At 39.4% G+C, this 24,016-nt stretch overlaps 1 protein-coding gene across 1 annotated transcript in view; it reads right to left on the reverse strand.

Annotated features, from left to right (window-relative positions):
* frmd5b (FERM domain containing 5b) overlaps positions 1-24,016 on the reverse strand; it is a 90,409-nt gene that overhangs the window by 25,724 nt on the left and 40,669 nt on the right. The window contains exon 2 of the mRNA XM_074666062.1: positions 966-1,070. Coding sequence (XP_074522163.1) covers positions 966-1,070 — 105 coding nt within the window. The remainder of the gene's footprint in view (positions 1-965; positions 1,071-24,016) is intronic.

The following is a 24,016-nucleotide window of genomic DNA, read 5'->3' on the forward strand; positions in this document are numbered from 1 at the left end:
GGCTACTACAGTGTTTGCTTAATGTCACGTTTCAAGCCGTATGGCTACGTAACTGTACTGATAAATACCTTACCTCAGTCAGTTGTAACCAGTAAAAAGTTGCTTTGAACAAAGAAAACTTGTTTTGATCTGATCTCTATTTAATTCCAAAACACACACCTCGCTAAAAGTAATTTATGACAATGTGATAAGACTCCAGGCCAGAAGGTGGCAAGGAAGTCCAGTTAAAACAGATCCTCCTCAAAGCATCCTTAAGTGAATAATGATTAAAAATACTTTGTTTAAGCCCTGAAAACTGTACCATGATTGTAGATTCTATAATTTGTATTTGAAGAGTTTGTGGTCAGCCCCACAATTGACCCACAGGCCTCCCTACCTTCCCTGAATATTTATAAAGAGGGAAAAGTGAGTCTAACACCTACCATTGGTACCTTTTAACATTTGATAAGTGTTGGCAGCTGCCTGAGTGACTTTACCTGTTAACCTAAAGTGAAAAAAAAGACCAAGTATAGATCACAAGCAGACTGCAGAGTGGCTTCCTTTTTCCTGTTTTCATTTGGTTATCATTCAAAAATATACAGTCTGGCCAGCCAAATACAACACTGTATGTACAAAAAACACAAGATTTGAGTCTCCTAGGAATTTACAGGAAGGATTTTCTGCAACTTGGCAAAGAACAAAAACTGCTTTCAAAAAGTTTGATGGATTTTACTCTTTCATGTTAAGTTTATTCATTGTAAGAGAAACTCAAGAGGGAAATTTAGTCTACAACAAGAAGAGCAAAGTAGTTTTATAAGCTACTTTTATGCAGTTGAAGTCTCACTTTATAACATCTTAATTAACAAGAGAGCAAGAAAGAAAAAAAGGAAGGAAAGAAATGAACCGACAAAATAATAGAAGGGGAAATTAATCACATAGAGATGAACGATTAAATCATTATCATGGTGTAACACTGTGAAGCTCACCCTCTGCTTGTCTGGGTCAACATATCTGATGCCAAAGTAGTCTTTCTCCAGCAGGTTCAGGTGATGACAGATGAGGTCAAACAGGTACTGACCCTTTGCATCCCTCTGAAAAACAAATTAGAAAACAACATTCAGACAGAGTTCCTATAATAAAAAGACATCCAGGGAAAAAAGAAAGAGAAAAATGTTTTGCAGCCTTATTTCTCCTTTACAGCTGATGTTTACTCAGTCTCATTCAGATCAAAGCTGTCAACTGCTCTGGTAAAAAAGTAGCATCTCAATTTTTAGAAGGAGGAAGAAATTTTTCAAAAAAGATACGTCAAATCTAATATATATATATTTTTTTATCTAATAAGACAATCCCTTTTATTCAGCCCTGAAGAAGTCCAAATGGCTCCCGGACAGAGTTTAAATATTTCACTTTCTGTAAGAGAAAAATACGAAGCCAATCAAATATTAATGTAGAGACAGCAGCCACCTGTGAAAGCTCTGCAGAAATTTCTGCTCCAGAAAAAGACCTGGAGAGGCATGAAAGGAAGGTGTAGGGGGCAGAAAATGAAAGAAAGCTGTTTTTATGCAGTCCATATAGAGATAGATATTATGACTTTAATCATTTAGCAACCCAGGATACGGCTTCGTAGTTGTTTTGCAAGTTTACTGGCAGAACTGGGCAAAAAGTAGCTGTTCAGCTAACAAAACACACTGTAAGAAATGACTATCAGGCCCTAAAAACTCACAATAAGAAGCACGCATGGCTGGAGCTGCATCTGTGACAGTGCCTTTATGAAAACCTGTTTTCATAAAGGCTTCATTTGAATCTAACTTGAGAAAATAAAACACATGGCAACGAGGCTTCCATGGGACGCACATCAAAACACGGGCAAGTTATTGAAGCTCAGTTCACAGTGATCAAAATGTACCAAAAAACACTGCCAATGACGCAGAACAGTTTCTTTGTAGTTGAGTACACAATGACCAAACACACCTTGGTTATAACAACCATCAAATATAATCCCCATCATAATACTGGAAGCATAGGGGAAAATAATAACACAAGCTGACACCTTCAATGTAGCTAGCTCCCTGCCAGACTCCTCAAAACCCACTGAAAAAGTTTATATTCACCATCTTTTTAGTTTTATCTCCCATCGTTTAAGATATGAGACATGAAAACTGAGACCAAACATTTATGTTTGTAGAAAACATGAAATACAGCAGTGGACAGGAAGCTTAGCCTAGCTTACTCAAAGCTATACTGAGCAAGAGTCACAATGTTAAGGAGATAAGAAAGTTAACCTCATAGTGCAGGGGTGGCCAACCTGTGGCTTGTGAGCCGCATGTGGCTCTTTGCCTTTTGGTGTGCAGCTCTTTGATCCATTCATAAAACTGATTAATTGTTGCAAACGTTAGGATCAGTATTGATCAATACTTGGGTGACAAGATTGATACTTAAGTTTCAGTTTCTTTTCTCTACATGTGCTCCTCTCAATCTCTCATGTGCTCATAGATAGATAGATAGATAGATAGATAGATAGATAGATAGATAGATAGATAGATAGATAGATAGATAGATAGATAGATAGATAGATAGATAGATAGATAGATAGAACTTTGTCTCTTCTGTGGAAAGAAAAAGAAATTTATATTTGACAGGGCTTCAAGTACAAATTCAAACGCACTTGTCTTACAAACACAACAAATCTTGTTTTGAAAATTGGAAATGAATTTATTTTCATTTTATGTCATTGCGTTTATGTGTGAGAGGAAGTGTGTCTCTAAGACCACGTGTGTGATGTGGCTCTTTGTAGTACAACGGTAATTTTTGTGGCTCTTGGTCTCTGATTGGTTGGCCACCCCTGTCCTCGTGTCACAAATGTTGATTTATTAACCAGATACAACCAAGTTTTTCTTTTTCTCAACTGCTTAATTTCTTCCTCTTCTTATGACTGTGTGTCCCTTGTTTGGTACTTGTTTCCGAGCAATGCTAATGTGGTCTCATTTTTACAGGAAAAACATTGGAAATGTTTTTTTTTTTTCCCACACCCTACTCATGGCATGAGAATGAAAAGCCCTGAAAATGCTTTTAAAATCTTGCCATACGAAGTTAAGTTAAATATGTGAAGCTTAAAGAAACTCAGGTAGAGGCACTGATTTAGCTTAGTGATTAAATCGAGCACAGAGGCTGCAGCCCTCAAAGTGGCAGCACCAATCTTGCTCCCCTTCCTCAGACATTTCTCCCAAACCCTCTCCATTGACTGTATAAAATGTTACCCTGTCACCCATCTGTCAGTCAACCCAGCTCTGCATTTTCTCATCCAAATGAATGCACAACTCCTTGCCTTTAAGTTTTCTTAATGCACACAGCACAAGAAAAATGTGTGAATAAATTATGCATCATTAACAGTTTTTGAACCAGGACTGTTTGCGTTTCTAACTTAGAGTAAAAATGGAAATAAATGAATAGTACTCATTTTTCAAAGCTAGTCTCAAATGATCACTTGAGGAACTGCAGTTTTTTTTTTTTAAGAAAAAGAGAGCGATTGTCTAATAAAGATGTAGCTTCATCCCTTCACAGGTTTAAATTGTGCTCATGCATCGTCCTATACCTTAATAATAACTACTATCTCGTTTTTCCTCCTCTGGGTATACAGCCAGCGTGAGTCAAGCAGAATTCTCTTTCTGTACTAAGCCCTTAGTGTTTCTGCCTTTAGGGGCAAAGGATGTTGTAAAATATCCTATGTACCCTTTGGAGGACACTGCGCACACAGCCAGAGAAATTCAAAGGTAAAGAACAGAGGAGGACAGGAGCAGAGGAGGACACAACTAAACAAAGAGACTGAAAAAACAGACCAAGGAGAAAAGTAGTAAAAGAACAAGCAAAGACCAGCTGACACTGTCCACAGTGGAGAGGCCACAGCACAGAGAGTTGAAAACAGTTCACAGGAGAGAGATGTAGTGAAGTTCCACTTTGTGTCTCGACTATCTTTGTTTAAGAAAACTGGTAAATTTCTTCACTGAAGACTTCTGTTTAACTCAATATTAGATCAAGAACACCACTAAGATTATAGGTATTGCTTTGTTGCATTAAGGTGAAACTGAGCTATAAGGTAGGTAATAATTCATTAAAAACCTCATTAAATATTAACTCCTTGTACAGGCTGTGCCTAATGTGCTGAAAAAATAATTGATACAGACGACTTTCTCTGAGACTTGAGGGGAATAATGCAGAAAAACTGATGGTGTTAGACCTGGGCCGTATCGAGCTATTTCACTTCATAACAACAGATCCAAAGTGTACATATTGTAAAAATGCTCTGAAGATAAATTAAAAGGGGGAAGCCAGGCTATTGACTTTATATACCATCCAAACAGGACAGCTTTGTTTTTCAACAAGGACCTGAACCCATCAAGCCTACTTGTGTCAGTCATTCCGTGCACTTGCCAAACCTTACCCATGATGCACTGGGCTGACCCTCCAACTCCTCTGTCAGTGTGTCTGTATGTCACTGTCACGACATTCACCCTGACTCACAGAGACAAGCCTGCTGAGTAGCCCAGGAGCAAAAAATAGAACCACACACGTCTCACACATGCACACAATCATTCTTCCTCTGTAATAAATGTCTGTGGTACACCTGTGAAACCTCCAGATCTACAACATTTTCAGAGCCTGCACCTCCTACTCCCTCCATCTGCTGTGCACTGTAGTGTAAACTACAGCAGTGCCCAAAAAAGCCTCCCAAATTAATCATGTTGTTACTGCCTACTTCCTTCTCTGTGTGCGCCCAGTGTGCGTGTGTTTGGGTTTGTGTATGCCGTGCCCAGGAGTGTGAGGAGTTACTGATGATCCATGTCTAAATAAGCAGCCATGAAACAACAACAACAGAGAGGCTTGGTCCTTAGTCTCAGTTCAACACATTAACACATAAATGAGCAGCAGATGAATGTATTAATAAAACCATTCATGAAATATTCTTGAAGAAAAACTTGCAGGCTGGAGTTCCTTTCACAGCACCAGCACAACGTAGGCAAACACATTTTCTATGATGGATTTATTAGCTGTTACAACAGCTTTCAATTGTATGACTTAATAAAGAGCTTCAGATCTGCAGTCTTACAGAGGCATTACAATGAGAGCAGGTAATCCTTTTCTCCTGCTCATTTACCTGACTCTGCACTCTGAAGCAGTTTGTAAAGACAAGATCGAAAAACACTACAACTTTGTTCAGCGCTCCTTTTCGCGCTTCACTAAACAGCTGGAGAACAAAGCAGCAGTGCCCGTCTTGCCTATAGAGCTGACCCAACACTTGTAATGTATATGTGGTGTTGAGTTGCATACTGATGAGACACACTGAACTACAGGGAGCTGACCGGAGCTCCTTTGGGACACAAAGGCGAGCTCTGAGGCAGAAACATTATTGATCTGAAGTTAAGTGTTCTCCAACATCCTTATGAGATATAAACTCGGAGCAGAGCTGCGATACGTTGAGGAAGAAATACTACAAGGTGCAGGCTAAAGCACTGTGTTATTGTTTTTGAAGAGATAAACTGCCAATCTTTGACGCAGTTTGTGCTCCGTTGATTTAGTGGAGAGATAGCTGCCTTCACAGTTTTCTCACTTATGGTTTTATTGCTGCAGAGGAAATAATTAGATTCATGCTATACCAGGATTAAAACCCTTTTACTGCCAAAACATCAGAGAATCAGGGAAACACAATAACCTGCTATTGAGATAAACGGCTATTTCATGCAAACTTTCTTAGTTTACACTGGGAACAAACTGTCTATAGTTTGAAAAGCTGTAAAGCTCACATACATACAAAGGCATTATATGGTGTATTTTTCCATATTAGGATGACAGGACGTCTTTAAGAGGGGATTATGCTTTTTTCATGTCTTTAACATGGGCATGTTTTCAACAACCACTACATATTCATATGTTGTAGAAATCTCTGAATCTGTCTGTGAAGTTCTAAAAATAGCACAAGATCTTCACAAGATCTGAAATGATAAAGTCATTGGGTCTGCTAACTGGTTTATGGCTCATTTGAGGCCTAAAACACTAAGGTCCGCCCCTACCTCTGCCCCAACAGTCCTCAAGAGGGCTGGCCAATGGGCATTTGTGGATTGACATCAGCTGAAACAAAGTGTTTCAGGCAAAGGCCAAAATACAGGTTTTCTAAAACACCGATACAAAAACAAAAAAGTGTAAGTTAAATGGGGCTACTACCGGGCTACCAGAGGAACAGTATAAAGCCTAAGAAAGTGCAATAACACCTTGTTAAGTACAATAGTTTATGTGGAGGGAAGTAAAATTCCCTGTTGCATCCTGATAATAGTACAAATCTTCTCAGGAAAGAAAACCAGACACATAAACACAAAACCAAATGGACTTAGATACAATACAACTAATGTAGTTAGCATGTGGTTGAAATTGTTTTGTGGTCTGTCAGAAATTGAGCTGATAAAGAAACTAATTGGTAATTTAGGTTACAGTCTTTCTTCATGACATTCTAACAGCCTTTGATATTAAAGGTCCCATATTGTGCAAAAATCACTTTATTAAGTCTTTTCGTTAAATTTGTGGGTCTTTGGCTTTCCTCCCAGCCCACAAAATGTGATATTTAATGACAAAACCTGTACTTATTAGTGCTTGTGAATGTAAAATCCTGATCTAAAACAAGCTGTTTGGATTTTGGGGATTTGCTGACGTCATCGATTCCCTTTTTTGACCAATCAGGAGCAAGTCTGACCTGATTGGTCCACCAGAGCAGATACCCTTGCACACCTCCCCTCCCCGCTGCTGAAAAATCTTGGGGAGGAGGAGCAGGGAGGAGAATGCCAAAGTTGAAGAGCCATCACTGCTTTGTTTTTGGCTGTAAACAGCCACATAGTTCCATCATGCACAAGCTTCCCATCTCGGAAGAAGACAAAACTAAGTGGCTAGAGTTCATGTGTGTGCTAGCCACTTCACGGCCAACTGCTTTTCCAACTTTGGACAGTACAACAGAGGGCTAGCGATAGACTGGTCCTTTACCAACCATCCCACAACAAACCTCAGACCCTGGAAATGTGAGTATTTTAAATGCTGTGTGCTGTGGAGCAGATGTAAGAGCTTTTCCTCAGTGTCCCCCCTGTCTCTGTGTTAGCTTCAGGATGCCAACTATAGCTGTGGTTAGCCTGTTGTTTAAGCCTGTAATGTTACAGTGAACAAGCTTCGCTGTTTTCTAAACATTGCGCACTCGGAGCTTGTGGCGCCGCTCTCAGTGACGCAGAAGAGAGGGGCGGGAATCAGCGGTGGCTCATTTACATATGAAGGTCACGCCCACTAAATCAGAGCATTCTGAACAGAGGGGCTATGAGAGCCTGGAAACAATGCTGCTGTGCTTGATTTATTGGCTTTTTGGACCAAAACATGTTACTACCATTTCATGAAGACATCAATGATCCATATTAAACTGCAGAAAAGGAGCAGTAGGACCTTTAAGGTTACAGTCTTTCTTCATGACATTTTATTAAGAAGCAGAGGACATTAGTTTATGCCTGAGGTGTCAAAAGGTGTCCCTTTGTTTTACACTTCACTTAATTTCCCAGATAAGCTTCACATGGTAATTAAAAATATTGGCTCCATGCTCAGAGACAGAAAACACCAGAAGTCGCTCCCATATTTCATGGATATCATGAGGGCTGTGTTTGACGCTGTAAAGCCTGACCTATCAAAAAAAGGACAGAAAATTATTTTTCTTTTTTGGAACTGAGATGTTTTTTGACCCATTTAACAAAAACAACATAAAAACTATTAATATCCCTTTTTGTTTATATTTATTTGTATCATATTTAAGACGCTGGGTGGTCTTGGCAACCTTTTTAGTAACATTTTTAGTAAATATAAATTATTTCATTGCAGAAAAAATATGTATTTTCGAAAATGAGTGCAATGATTTTGCTGAAAAACGGTTTAACAAGAGCAGTCATTTTGAAAAGGGCCAAAATAGAACTTCAGCTGCCTGTAGTGGTATGATAATCCTCAAAGGGTTAACAGGTTTTTAAGTACACTATTTAAGAGGATAAGGTTTTTGAAACTCATGTATCAAATATGATAAGTTAGGCATTACAGATTTATTGATGATACAGTGCCATGTTTTTTTGAGGGGAGGTTTTAGGGTTCGTTTTTTTAATGCTACCAACTTCAAATCTCAAAATTCTTTAAAAGTATCAGACTTTTCAAGCAGCTGTAGTAATTGGGCTTTAATAATATTTTTTATTCAAATTTAATGAGTAACTGAAATTCATATTCCAGAGTAAACAAAGTATGACCTAACTTTGCTAACTGTCATCTCATCACTGTGCAGAGAATAGGAACTTTTAATGAGCTTAATGTCAGCTTGTTTTCCTGTGGGATCATGTGGAATTAGTCTGACACACGGTTGATAACAGGCTTAGAGAAAAAAGAAGCAGTCGAGAAGACGCGTGTATCTGATTCCTTCCAGCATTTATTGTGCAAACAGGACTGTTTTTATGCTTCTCTACAGATCCGAGATCAAAAGCAGATTTGTCTTAATCTGCTGGAGTCATTCAGTGACCCCATTTTACCACAAGTCTAAAAGTTTGGTTTCTTTATAATCCAGTTGACGCCTTTAATGGGAGATATGTTTGGGTAATATGCGTTACATTTGTATCTCAGCATATTTACAGTCTTCTTAAAAAAATGATTTTTCCCCTGTTCATGCTTAAACACCTAAACAAACTTCCCAGAGAAGTACAACCACATTAATCACCCACTTTCTTTATTTACACATCATAGAAAGAACTGCACTTTCCCAATAGGCTCAAATCACAAGTAATTCAAAATATGAATTGCAACCAAGGCTGATCTGACGCTATCATTCAGGAGTCAGAGGCAACATGTACAGTATGTGTTGCATCCACAAAGTGTGATATTACAAACTGGCTTCTTGATATAATGTGTGTTTACGCCAACATGAGTGTTTGGCTCAGACTCTCTTAAAAATAATTAAACTGTCTGCCATGGTTCGAAGCCCAGCTGCTTCTCTGGCTGGTTTCTCTACAAAGGGGCTGAATTGACCAGCATTTCCTGGGGATAATACACTCGCTACAGACAAGTTTTCTCAAAACCTCACTTAAATACGCGTTTTCACCAAGCAGTCCAGTTCGGTTTGTCTCGGTACCGCACGCATTTTACTGCGTTGCCACTGACTCATCCCAAGACAGATCCCAAAATAACCATGACAAGCCGTCCCACTTTTTGGGACCCTTCCGTAAGGGTGCCAGACTGAACCAATCCGCTCTCGGAAGGTGGAGCAACACACTGCAGACTGTTGATTGATTGATTGATTGATTGAGCAGCTGCATTTCTCCTGGCGGCTCACAGACTTCCCTGAAACAAAGTTTGATTGCACTTTGTATCAAAGAGCTACATGCCAATCACAGAGAGAAAGAAATGCTGCATGTCTTCCATCTATGCTCTTTTTTTTACTGTGCCGCATTTTTCTTCTTCGTTGGATTTATTGGCGGGGTAAACTGTGTCGCGTTGCTACGGCTATCGCAGTCACATGCTATCGTTTAACAGCTGCGGCTTTCGGCATCTGGCTTACACGCCGCCTACCACGAGAGGGCGCAGTTTTGCTGTGGAAACGCAAATGGGATCAGGTTTCACTGTACCAAACCGTGCCAAACCGTACTGAACCAAACCAGACTGCTTAGTGGAAACGAAAAAAAAAACACAAAAAAAACAATAAAATTTAAATTCAAATGCCAAAATGAACAAAATTCACCATGACTATTTAACATTGCACTGAGACAGATAATCTAAATCTCAAACTAAAACAAATCAGCGGTGTCTGAGTGAGGTTACTGCACAGTGTGTGGTGGTACTTTCTCAAACATTAAGAGTCTGCGGCCATGATTATGTTGTCAGCTTCTATCCAGGTCATGGCGAAGTCATTAAGGTGTGGTATTTGATTTCACTGCTGTCTGACCAGGACAAATGGCTTGCCTGGAGGCCTGTTCTCTATGTGTGTGTGTGTGTGTGTGTATGTGTGTGTATGTATGTGTGTGTGTGGAAAATATGGTACAGCAGATGACACACTAAGAGGCAGTCTTCAACTATCTGGTTCTTAAAGATAAAATTAAGGATATCACACAATAGTATGATTAGCTGTCTGAAATCATAGGTTCAAGAGCATCATCATCATAATCATGTGAGTGTTTTTTTGGCTTTGTAACCTCTTAAGTTGTCAATCGTAAGACCAAACTAGAATTTTGGGTTGCAGGGGTCCCAATTTGGTGAAACAGGTTTGCCTGAACAACGGTGGATTTCTCAGGGGGCTATTCTTCACCAAGTTTGTATTTGCCAACAAATTTAGATTCCTTACTGTCTTGTTTGGTGACCCATGGACTGATGACCAAAGGGTGGTTGGTTATCAGCAGAAGATGTGACAAACAGACCTAGATAAGAGTCTTAAACTCAGCATCTTAAGGATTCACTAATGAGTCAGAGGAAAGCAGTAAGGGGTGAAAAAAGGAGGAAGTTGCCTTGACCTTCAATAAGTTTTGTGTGCATCTGAAATTAAGTTAGCCCAATGTGCTTTATGCATCAGGGGATGAGACAGAGCAGGAGGTGTTGGAAAGTAACGCTCAATTCATGGTGCCATCAGTGGGAGCGCTCTATGTGAATTGGCCCTAGAATAGCTATTATGGCAGTAGTTGAAAAGGTAACTGCTGGAATAACAGCCACTATCAAGCTCCAGTACCTGCTGCTACAGTGGAAACATCAGCAGGGATAGAGCAAATGTGTGTGTGTACGTGCAAATGTTCATGTATGATATGTTTCATATGAGGAGTGTGATATGTTAGCACAAAGATTAGTCATAGTATGGGAGCAGCGGGCAGCCATGATATTAGCCACAGTGACTCATGGGTAATGAGATTAGTGCAAGCCCTGTCAGCCGAGTGGAATATATTAAACAAGCCCAGGCCTGTAAGTGCTTTACAGAGGCACGCGCAGTGTTTCATCACAGCTGTAATAAAAGTGATAAACGCAGAGATGGAAATAACCCAGACTGGGGCCAAATGATCACTGTGGTCCAGGGTGGAGCCTCACCAGCAGCTCGCCACTCTCTGCCTGGACAGGCCTCACGTCAGATTAATTATTGAGAGGGGTTCCATATCAGCCTGGGAAACACCACATCAATAAATGATGCTGTCATTTTAAGCCAGAGGATGGAAATTGCAACAACTGAGCGAACGATCCTGACAGGTTATTGCTTCTAGGGTAACACTGATGCTTGGCAATGTTTGCTTTAGTTTTGTGTTTACACACAGCTCTGAGCTGTGGCAGGTGATTAAAAGAGTAGTTTATTCTGGTCTCATACAAAGCATTTTTTCTTCTAGCTGCAGTGTTGGTGGTAAGCATTTCTCAGATTGCCTACTGCATAATGGTACTGCTGATTTTCACTTTTTTTCAAGTTTCAGCCTTCAAGGCTACGAGATGCAAAGCCTGTAAATAGCTTACTATAATCCTATGATATGGTAATGTTTACTTTATATACTCTGGAGAGCTGACACAGAAATGGAAGACACAGTGAATGCTCATGTCAGTTGGCAACTGTTAGAAAAAACAACATTGACACTTATCATCTCTGAAAATCTAATAGCAGCAATGTATTAGTAAGACTAGATTTCAATCCCATTTTAAGATGATCTGAGGTAAATTTATAATTTCCTCTCATTGATTTTACTGTAATCATTTTATATTATTTTTGGCACGTAATATTACAATGCTCTATCTTGTCATGTAAAATTTTATCTGTGGCTGTTATTTTCTGTAACTTGAATAGTCTAAAGGTCCAGTGTGTACCCAAACATTTGTTCCACTGAGTTTTCTTGGCAGTGCCCGGTTTGCGTCTGACTGTGGAGATTAGCCGACAGCTTCTTGATCAAGAGGAGCATGAAAGAGGCTTTCTTTTAGCGATTGTCACCAGCTCAGCAGAGCTCAGGGGCCACACATCTGGACAAAATGCTGACTGAAGCAAAAAACTGTGAATATAACCTAACTTCACTTTTAGTCCTTTGACAATGAGTCATAACATTGCCCCCCTCCAAAAATGCAGCTACTTTACACTTAGCTGATAAATTATTTTTGCAGCATGGCACAGTGGCACTTAACTTGATTGCTGAGATATACAGAGATAAGTAGAGTTATATAGTATCACCAGCAGTTTCCAGATGTAACCACAACATAAATTGAGTAAAACACTGCATGTGAAATATTTCTATCAAAATGTATTTCAGTTGCCTGTCCTCTTACTGTACAACTGTTTTGACATTTACTTACTTTAGGTGAGGCATTTTTTCTCTTAATCAGTTAAATCTGAATTAATGTTTTATAAAACATACTGAAGCAGATTAAGCAAAAAAACTTTTAAACTGTGGTTCTTGAGGTTAGACTGAGTGGCAGGCTCTAGCTCAGGCAAGTACTGTGAATTTTGCTAAAAGTTATAGAAAATTGGGGTCGATGATTTTTGAAAACAATGTAATTGCAACTTTTTGGACCAATATTGCGACTGCGATTTAGCATGAGATTATTTTTATTTTTTATTTTATTTTATTATTATTATTATTATTTATATATATATACTTTTTTTTTTGGGGGGGGGGGGGGGGGGGGGGTTATCTTATATTGTAAACGGTTTTACAGTATGACCAACCCAACAAGGTATACTGTCAATATATATATATATATATATATATATATATATATATATATATATATATATATATATATATATATATATATATATATATATATATATATATATATATATATATATTTATAATCCTGTATGCAAGGCCTGCATGTCATATGGAAATGAGATGAATTGAAGCATGAATTAAAATGAATAACATTATTTTATTTTATTTATTAGATATTAATTAACTATTTTAATCACAGTAGAATAATGACTGATTGATTTAACTTCAGGCCTTATAGACCTGTAATAAAATGATCATTAATTACCTGAAATAAAATCAGAGAAAGGAACAAAGCACTGGAGAACAACAGGCCTATTATGAACAATAAATTAAAAAATAAATATGAATCCTCTCGTCTATGGATCTCACATAAAATAAAGTGTTGTAATGTAAATAAGACCAAATCACTGGCATAACCACTGAAATGTGTCAACATGTGGAATGCACTTTTTTATAAAATGAAAAAAGAAATACTGTGTGAACATAAATTTAAATATTAATTGTATAAAAATCTTACTGATCTCTCATCAGTAACAAAACATAAACTTGAGTCAATGCTTTATTAGTATTATTTTTAATTGCAGCCTTCGCGATTTCAAAATTGCATTCTATTACATTGCGATGTCGGTTTAAATTTGATTAATTGTTCAGCCCTAACAGAAAATATGCTTATACTGAGCATTATGCAGAACGATCAGTACCACTGTCATGTGATTGTGTCGACGAGTATGGAAACAAAGCAGAGACTTACTAAACTAGCTCAGCGTAAGAATGAAAGCAGAAGTAAACACAAATTGTTTTCCCAAAATCTTGAAGTATGGGTGTCCACACAAACACAGAGAGTAGAAACCGATGTCCTGAAACCACACTGCAGAGAGTCACAGCTCCCAGACAAGAAAGAAGACCAAGCAAATCAATATGTCGTTTTTCTCTATGCACCAATCAGACACATGAATTGCTGTATTGATCAGTGAGATCTGGAAAGCTCAGTGTTAGTTTAGAGGTTGGTTTTGCCCTGATTCAGTCTTTGTGCTGAGCTCACTCAGTGTGTCACTGGTTCAATAGTTAGAGCAAAGGTATTAAGAGTACATGGATCTAAAATGTGACTGCTCTGAAATATTACCATCCAGCAGCCTCTTTCCCTAACTAACTTTTACCAAGCTAAAACTTTAACTGAGGCCTTAACTAATAATTGTGCTTGACCAGCACATGGTTTGAGACCTTGGAGGGTTAGTTCAGCTTTTTAAAGTGGGTCTGAAAGAGCTAAGAGTCAGTTGTAGGTGTCTTATCCACAAGAGAAACAGGTCAGCTTGAATCTGTTAGTAAGTCAGTACAGCTGGGAACTCAGACAGAAACAGCCTATTGTGATCTCCTCTCATTTGGTCTTGAAGTTTTGTTGTTACCGATTCTAACTTGGCAGCAGCGGCTTCTTTAGTTTTTGGGCAAAGATTTCAGACCTGCACCAACAAGTAACTTTTAGTCTCTCCAGCTCCCCAGTTACCACAAACCTTTCACTCCTCTCTCTTTTTGTAATACACTTACTATTGACAAGTACCTCTTACAACCCAACTTCACAACAGCTTTCCCTTTATAGGACGTTCACTGTCAGAAGGCAGCCATCTTATTGCCTCTGGACTCAGACATGCTGTGAAAATGTTCACAACCAGCTCTCAGTTGTGTAAATCCTGCCTCGTTTAGAGACTGAGTATTGGGCTCCCAAGGGCTCTATTACAGAGATGCCACAGTGGAGAAGTGTCTCTATAAGAGCATGAAACCTGTAGGAGTCATATTAACGAGGGGAAACCGTACCGTGACTGCTCACTACTGCTTTAGTGCGCTAAGGAAAGGTAAGGAAGGGGAAAGAAAGGCAGGGGACAAAAACAAAAAAAAGAAGGTTGATTGTAGAAAGGATTGCAGGGAAAGGTGAACAAAAATATAAAGTAGGAGTGAAAATCAAAGAATAAGAAAGGCAGCAGTCATAAAGTGACTTAAAGCTGACCTAGTTGAGAAGTCTCTCAGGCTTTTCTCCAGGAGAAGGGCACTGATGTGTTTGACACAAAAAGAAGCCAAACCACAGAGCACCTGTTCTCTCTGTCCTTCCTGTAACCCTCAGGCTCCAGGGACCGAGCTGTGCATTTACAAAAAGTCAATACTCCTTATTCTGGATGCGTGAGTTCATCTATGGGTGATTTTACGAAATCTGACTTTGTGATTTTTTTTTTTTATTGTGCAGAGCTCTACTTTTAACTCAGATGGTAAAGTAAGCTGTAGTACAGCAGGCAACATAAGCAAAGTGAGTAAGAGGAGGTTACTGCTCTTCATACACTGCAACCTGGAACTGTTCAGCAATGCAGCTATGTAAAGTAAGAAGTTAGCAAATCACATGTGTTCAGATGGTCTGAATGAAGCTGAATGATTACGCAGTCTGGACTTTTAGCTCACATTACTTTGTACTAGCAGATTACATGGATTTTTTTGGACTATGAGAGGAAGCCGGAGTACCCGGTGAGAACCCACGCATGCACAGGGAGGACATGCAAAATGGGAATCAAACCGGTGACCTTCTTGCTGTGAGGCTGCAGCACTAAGTGTTGCTCCACCATTCAGCCCACTAAATGTTTTCATATTGAAAGTATTCTGAGCAATGAACAGGCAGCTACAAACAGTGAAACGAGTTCCTTCACTGCCACAGCATGTCATGTAAAAGCAGTGTCTCAAAAGTCAAGCAGGGGTGCTGCTTGTAATGCTTGCTCTTTGCAGAAAAAGGTGACAGCAATTTTCCTTTTACTTTGTTGAAAGTCCAAGCTTGGCTGTTTTCGAAAAAAGGCAAGGCAAAGGACTTCAAAGCACCTTCAAATTCAGTCTTTTTTACACAAAACCAAAAACATTACTCTGTCTTAAAAACACGGTGAAGTCGGATTTTAAGAGAGAGTCCGACAAATAAGGGGATCATGCAACTATACCAGATCTTGGCCAAAAGGCTAAGAGGCAAAATTAAGTTAATACTGAACACATTAGCAGACTTTATGATAAAAGAACTGCAGCTTAGAATCTATGTTTTGATGTTGTTTGAAATCTTTAACCTCTTATGACTCAAGCTTTTGTGTCTTGTGTATTTTTAATTTACCTTGATATTTGAGATAAGTGAGACCTAGTAAGTATAATGACTAAACTTGATCTTTGTACGGGAAGTTTGATTATTTGTGTTATGAGTTCTCTATTAGTTGTTTGCTAGTAGTGTTATTGAACTTAATTATGTTGTTTTTTTTTTGTTTTTTTTTTCACAAAATTGGGTGTAATGTTGTGAAATCACCAAAAAATGATGCAGGCAGTGTCCCTAAATGTGGCTTAAAGGTCAAAGTTTTAAAAAGCTCAGTATCATGGGTCTGAGAGGCAGAAATGTAATGTCTACACGGAAATCTCATCCTTTTGCACCAAAAGACCCCCTCCCTGCTCCTCTGCCGGTTTCCTCTGCACTCAGACAGGGCCATATTTTACTTGACCAAAAACACAAATAAACAGACTCCCACCGAAAAAATCTGATATTGGTCTGCATTCACGCTTTATTTAGAGAATTTTCAGCGCGTTACTTTCACAAAAAACACCGCAAAATAAGGCTCTAGTTCTAAAGTCTGATATCGGTCAGCATTCACGCTCATTATTATTCAGAGAATTTTCAGCTCGTTACTTTCACACAAAAACACCGACTACCTGCGTTTGTTTACCGCACGGATTGATACACTTAGCGGCGAGCGCCTTGTAGCCAGCTGTGGCTCTGCAGCGGCCGTAGCGCCGTTTTACGACGGGATGAGAACTAGAACCTTATTTAGGGTGTTTTTGTGTGAAAGTAACGCGGGGTCCGTGGGAGTCTGTTTATTTGTGTTTTTGGTCAAGTAAAATATGGCCCTGTCTGAGTGCAGAGGAAACCGTCAGACGAGCAGGGAGGGGGTGTTTGGTGTGTGCGCTCTGGGCTTCTGCTGCACAAAAACACTGCTGTAGGGGTAATTTCTGCCCTAAACCTTGTGATAGGACCCAACTTGTTCCATCCCGGAGTATCTCTTTAAGGCTTGGTTTGAGTTCACAGACAGAACTGAATATACCGATTGCACAGGCAGGCCAGGTGATGAGGATCACAGTGGGTATATTATGGTGGGAACATGCATTGTCAGCAGCATTTAGGACAGCTGCATAAGCCTTAACTTCCTGCAGCTATTGATCCACAAAGCAAGACTGGTGTGGCACAAACAGATACATCAGGAACAGAATGTACACAATAAAAGAGGCGTATCTAGGTACATCAAGCTATCATTGCTGTAGAGATAGGACACATAAACAGGTCACTTTCTAGTAGCACCAGGATCCTGTTTTAGATTCTTCTCTATCAATTTGCATGGAAAACAAATGAAACATAAATTGAAAAAAGGGTCGTTAAGTTGTTTGCGTGTAAAAATAAAACAACTTGACATTTAAGTCTTGAATGTATTTTCCTTTAAGGAGAAAAATACTGTAAAGGTCAGTCTATTGCAACTGCTGCAATTAAACTGTTGTATTTCACAACACACAGATCAACAGCAATCTCATTTACACTTTCCAATAGGAGTGTCTGTTGACTCTCAGCCCTCAAGATACCACAGATGTGTAATTTTTCTCACATTAAACTATTACTGTCATTCAAAGCTGAGCCTTTTAAGAAATGAGGGGAGACGCTAAATTAGATCTACAAAACGGTGCCAAAAATCTGGAACACAGCCCCAATCACCAGAGACTTTCTACAAATAGAAACTTAATGTCCTCAACACTGTCATAGATTAGTCTGAGGTTTTTTTCAGCAGGAAGCCTTACCTGGCTCTGAGAGCTTAAACACACAAGGCACTGAAAATACAAAACATCTTCAGCAGTTCTGCATCAGAGCCAAGACAAACATAAACACTTTGACCAAACCTAATTTGTAGCTAAATAATTCATGACCTGTGCGGCGTCACATGTTTTCTCACAATCACAGCAAACAGTCCTTCGTACGTTTACCATCTGGTGGCTGTCAGTGTCTGAATCTGTTGTAGTAAACTCAGACAGCTGTTAGATAAAAAGTCTCAGAAAGCAGCAGTGCATGCTTACAGCTCTGAATGAGAAACAGGTTACCGAGAGTCACCATTCAGCATCAGTCAAATTATGCTGGCAGTGTATCATTGTCTTGTATGAATATGAAGATGATAAATTCCTCTCAGAATAAATTAAACAGCTCAGTAAACTTATGTTCCCTTCATACAGAACATGCATTTGTTACTGCAGCATTATGGGATGTTGAATACATGTGGGTTTGCAGAGGGATTTTGAGTAGTGGCATTTCCTCCTGGAGGCCAAGAGGAGCGGGGCTAAGCTGTTACTTCTTTTTTATTTTGGTTATATTTTATGGGCATTTTTGCCTTTATTGGTCTGAGCAGCTGAGGAGAGGCAGGAAACATAGGGAGACTAGGGAAGAAATGCAGCAAATGCTCAAATTCAGGAGTGGAAAGCCTCTGAATATGGGGCACATAATTAAACCAACAGGCCAACAACACCATCTCAAATCATCCATATTTCTCAGTTCACAATGGCCCCAATAATGTTATGTGGAAAATTTGATGGGGGACTTTAATAGCTGTGAATTTGGCATCAGCTCTATGAACAGTCAGGCTATGATCATGACACTTTCAACCTACAAGATGTCAGGACGATACCAAGGCGACACACAATACCAAATCAATCAAATAGGCAATAACCCTGAAACTGCAGCTAATAACATAAGCAAGTTAAATCACTATGGGTGGAGATTTGGAGATTTGAAAAAATCCTGTTGAAATAACACAGTAGGGAAATGGAATTTACTCCATTTAAGAACAAGATTTATGGGAGCCCATGGGAGGGACCATCAGTGAGGAAAACAATGAGCGTGTAAATGAAAATGTGTGCTTTCATTGTACATCTTTTCAAAAAAGTAGCAAAGAGTAAAAAGATCCTGGCTCATTTGGCTCCCTTAAAAAAGTTTCCCCACACCCATCTCTTATCTCAAGTGAAATCCACCTTAAAGAGCTGTTAGGGGCTCTCTGCACTAACCGACTTAGAAACACAGACAAAACAAGACTTAATTTTTCAGGCCTGACCAAGAACAATACAAAACAAAAATAACGGACAAATCATAAAACTGACACTGAAATTTCAAGAACTGAGACAGTGACATGAGATCAATGCAGTCATCTTACTTTGTGATCTGATCTTACAACCAAAGACACTGTGGACAGTGAGTAATGGTCTGACCTCATGCAGCCCAAAACTCTTAAAAACTTCACCTAGGTAAGGAGGACCAGTGGGAACAGCTTAACTTTGGGATTAAAAGCGTTGAGCTCAGCAAATATCAAACAGTTGTTGTAAGTGTCTGACCAAGAGGAATGTAAGTAGGAAAGACCAACGAAAAACCAACAAAAAAACACTCACGTTATTATAGCTGCTATATGAAGAAAAGGGAAAATGATAAAAACCACTCAACACTGGACCCTACACTTCAGACAGCTTATAACTCAATGACATCATATATCTAAAGGTACTGTGAGAAGTTTTCATGTTGTTTTTTCATTTTGGTAACCAAACCAGGCAAAATCATTAAGGATTATGAGCACCACCACAAGCTGCTGTGAATATGTGACACTTGACAAAGTGGGCATTTAGTAAAAAGGGCCACAAATGTTCTTTTCTTTGTTCCTGCCAACTTCTTGCTGACACAGAGTGATGACAGTATGAACTGATCTGTAGCTGTACCTGATGACAAAACTTGGTTTACTGATGTTATACTAGAAGACAGCCTACCAAAGATTAAAAGTAGCAATTCCAGCATTATGACATGCACTCAAGTATCCAAACAAATGTCAGAGTAATGTAAATATGCCCATGGTGTAACTCTTTTTAACTCTTCGGAGAGAATTGAGGCATTCACACACCAGCAGGAGCTTTAAGCCTCATTCATGGTTCTTTGCTTTCAAGGCAAATCTCTGGCTTCAACAAAACCTTGACAGACCTTTTTTTTTTTTTTTTAATACAGCTCCAGTATCAGCCTTGATGTACATTTTTTCCACAGTTTTCAACTTATACAAAACTGGATGAGTGCCAAATGTGAACTCAGCTTTTTCATGGAAAATCCATAGACTGCATAAAACATGGACGTAGTCTCGCTGACGTCACCCGTCTGTTTCTGAAACAGAAAATGAAGCATCAGCTATAGCGGCCATATTGGTAGTGGCAAGGGCTTCGCCTACAGCCATAGGACGTCTGTTGGTCACGTGACCCTCAGCTGTGCCTCTTATTGGGGGAGCTTGCGATCTTAACATCCTCTGAACGGCCAAGTTAGAAAAAAATTTTACCCCCTGTACAGTGGGTGCCGATAGTAAAATAAGCGACTCAGACAGGAGACGTTTTTTGAACCAGGCTGTAAATAGGTTACTTTTGCTTTGAAAATTGCTTTTTTTTTTTGGCTTGGTGTGTATGTGACTTCCGGTACTTCCGGAGCCAGCCAAAAGCAAACACTCGAGAAACAGCAGATTTTAGCACTTCCGCATTCGTCTCATATTCTTATACCGGAGGTTGCCACTTAGGAAAATCGGACACAAACACAGCACAGGCATGAAAATTCAGTAAAGAGAAATAACCAATGTCGTCAATAATTATCCAATTGTACCATGAAGAGGCTTTAGAACAAACGTGTTATCCCAACATTTAAAACATCTCACAGCGCCTGTCATTGGCTGTATGAGTTATCCAAAAACTGATTAAATTGCAGCAGATTTCAGGCAAATATTTCAGACACTTTACATGCTTTCAACACTGCCATGATGAATCAAATCGGTCACCGTGCACTTCTCTGAAGTATTAAATCACATGTGACAGCAGAAACAGAGGCATGCTCTCTCAGCTTGTCAAGTTTGTCAGATTTTAAATGTCTGCTTCACTTGATTTTGGTTCAACAAACCTTTTGTGACACTTAATGAAATGGAAGTGTGTAAAACAGACATCTTGATGCTCTAAAAGCTGTGACACACTCGACAATAAAAGTGCTTTTTTTTTTGTTAAACAGAAATCGAATGCACTGTGTAACATTGATTTTATGTTTGAGTGAGGTCAATAAATTCATGCAGTGGAGGGTTTTTTTTCATTTATGCAAAGTGGCGGAAATAAGAGCTTTAAGATTTGAGTCAAGCTGAAGTAAACACCCGGAGGTCACTCCACCAAACAGCTACTCAGCTTCTTAGACATTTTAACTGCAGTCTATTTAAGAGATTAAGTCATAGAGTGCCGCTAATACGGGACGTCATTACCTGGCTGAGCGATCACTCAACCTACTGGGACAGGGAAAGAGAAAATGTTCATTGTTTAAGATTGTGGTGAGAACACAACCCGATGAAAAAGACGTGCACTAAGAGAAACTACTATATATCAACTGAACAATAAATATCACTGAAAGAAAATACACATAACCATAGATGCGCCTCGCAGACACCAGCTGTAAGCTATGAGCAGAGCCTTAGGGCAGGAGTGAAACAACGGGCTCAGTTCTCTGACACCACAGACAGTGATGCGTTCTCTGAAAAGTGCAAACAGCTGATACAGTAGCTCTGACCGAGCATGCAGCAGGTCAAACGTGTTACTGATCACAGTCTCTAATGGAAGGAGGCGCCCTGTGTCTGCTGTGCTTGCACCCAGACAAGGATTCAGAAGGGCGGGTGTGTTGTTTCAGAGCACACACTCACAGCACGGTTTCTTTACACACATGCCGACAAACATGCATGCAAGCACAAGATTTAAATTGTCTTATTCTATCACAGCACCAGATGTGCAAACACAGACTGACGTGCTCTCAGCAAACACCGAGGAGATGTATCCTCCACAGAAAGAGAATTTCATTATCTCTCCTCATACTCCCCAGAATGCACCATGAGCACACTTGAGCATTGGATGAATTGGTTTATTTCCTTTGGGGACAATGTGACCGTCACTGTGCTGTCATAAGAGTGAGGAAGCTGCCAGAATGGTTTTGTGAATGGAAACCTGAGCAGGGGGGAGCAGAAAAACAGGCTGCTTGTTGTACTGATTTGTTGAAGGAGGGAGCAGGACATACGGCTGAAACAAGGAGAGAAACTTGAGAAAAATTAAGAGGTAAGAACAGAAAAGCTCAATAAATCCTTTAAACAAGGGGATGCCTTTTTGGGGTTTACACTATCCTTTTGGCACCCAGTAGTAGCTTCACATGTTTTACAGCCAAAAGAAAACCTTACTTCCTTTCATTGGTGTTTCAGAAAACCCTTATTTCAGCCTCTGTCTGCTGTCTCTTTAACGCTGCATTCTCCACAAACACCCTTCCCTCTGATTGGCCAACCCTGTGGAGGCCTGTAAGGGGCAGAGTCTTGGGAAGACCTTGTTGTTTGAGGTTGTTTAAAGATCCTTATGTGAAAACCTCTTCATCTAGCACAGGGGTGTCAAACTCATTTTCACAGAGGGTCACATCAGCATAATGGTTGCCCTCAAAGGGCCTCATGTAACTGTAAGACAGAACAAAGTGTAGCTGAATGTAATTTAAAATAAATACAACCACTGCTTCAAAAATGCACCCTCAGCGCAGGCGATTTCCTCAGCCAAAATAAAGTTAGCTTTCCTTGCTGCATTGTTTTTGGTTGTGGCTTTCTTGAACACATCCTGCTGCGATTGCAGTTTGAATTTTAAATTTTGCTCCATTTGTTGTTTTTCTTGAAGCCTCACTTAAGCGTACTTAGCTCTGTGTTTGGTGTTAAATGCCAATGTAGATTGTACTCTTTGACAACCGCCACAGCCTCATAACTAGGAATGAGAATTGATAAGATTTTGTCAATACCGATGCCCTTATCGATTCTGCTTATCGATCTGATTCTTTATCGATTCCCTTATTAATTCCAGTTGTGAATTTTCTTGGTACAAAAAGTAGCTTTACAGGTTTTCTGTGTCAACAACATTTAATTGAGTTTATACTGTAAGTGAATAAAATGTAATTGGTCCCTGAGTCTGGATATTTCTGAGCATAATTATACAGAAACAGGTAAAAAATTGCACACAATGTGACGATGTACTGTGTTGTAGTATATTCATAATTCGAGTAGGCCATCTAGTGTCTCAGAGTGGTTATAGCAATGGTTTCAGTTGTTTGGAAGCTTTCAAATGTACTGAATATGAATCTCCTGAGAGAGAGTAATGTACATTTCTTTATGAAGTCAGTTCTTCAGTAAAAACTTCAAGCTGAAAATCCTGAATCAAAGATTTCTCGGGACAAAAAAAAAAAAAAAGATTTCTCGGGAAATGTTATCTAACTGCTAAGCTAAGGTAGCTGCATCAGACTATTCCACGTAAGCCCCGGCAGCTCTGGCACAATGTAAAGAGTTGATAAGGGAATCGTTAAGCACAAAGGCTAACGATATCGGTGGATTGAAACATTTCTTAGCGATTCTCAACAGGAACCAGTTTCCGATTCCCATCCCTACACATAACACAAAAGACATTTTGTCGTTTTGACATTATTTTCTAATTGAAGCACAAACATTTATTTGCTTTCCCGTATTTCTTAAAACAGGAAAAATTGCACTGATGTGAAAACACTGCAGTCTAGTGGTGGGGTGCTGGGTAACAAAATTGGTAGGTACAATGGAAAAGGTAGTTTATGGTCACCCTTTTGACTTATCTAATCCAGACCTTTTAAGCTCTTGCGGGCCACATAAAATGTCGTGAGAGGCCACATTTGGCCCAAGGGCCTTGAATTTGACACATGGAGCGGGTGTTGTTTTGGGAGCACACAAATTCAGGGATTTTTTCAAGAAATTAATATGTAGCTGTCTAAAAATTTGCACACCTGTCTTGACATTAAGCACTGTTACTTTATTTTCATGTTAAACACATGGGGAAGCATGATACCCCCTCTTTAATATCAATGATCACAAACAAAGTGTACCCCGCAGTTGGTGTAAAATAAGGAGCATTTTTTAAACACACTAACAGCTTCACACCAGATAACCTCCGATCTTTCTCCTTTACTGCAATGTTATTGTTGTGGGTGACATAAGGCACCTCAACACAAACTAAGAGCATCATGTCAAGAGAGGTTGCAACACATCCTGCTGACAACAAAAAGACAAGCCGAACTGGCTGCCAAGATGAAAGCCTTTTGTTTTATATATCTTCAAACAGGTGTGTATCTCACAGAGGCTCTGACCTCTTTGAGATACACACGC

The sequence above is a fragment of the Halichoeres trimaculatus genome, unplaced genomic scaffold (genome assembly GCF_033239565.1).
Source record: "Halichoeres trimaculatus isolate MK-OKI-2021-1 unplaced genomic scaffold, fHalTri1.1 fHalTri1_scaffold_3, whole genome shotgun sequence".
Lineage (NCBI taxonomy): Eukaryota > Metazoa > Chordata > Actinopteri > Labriformes > Labridae > Halichoeres > Halichoeres trimaculatus.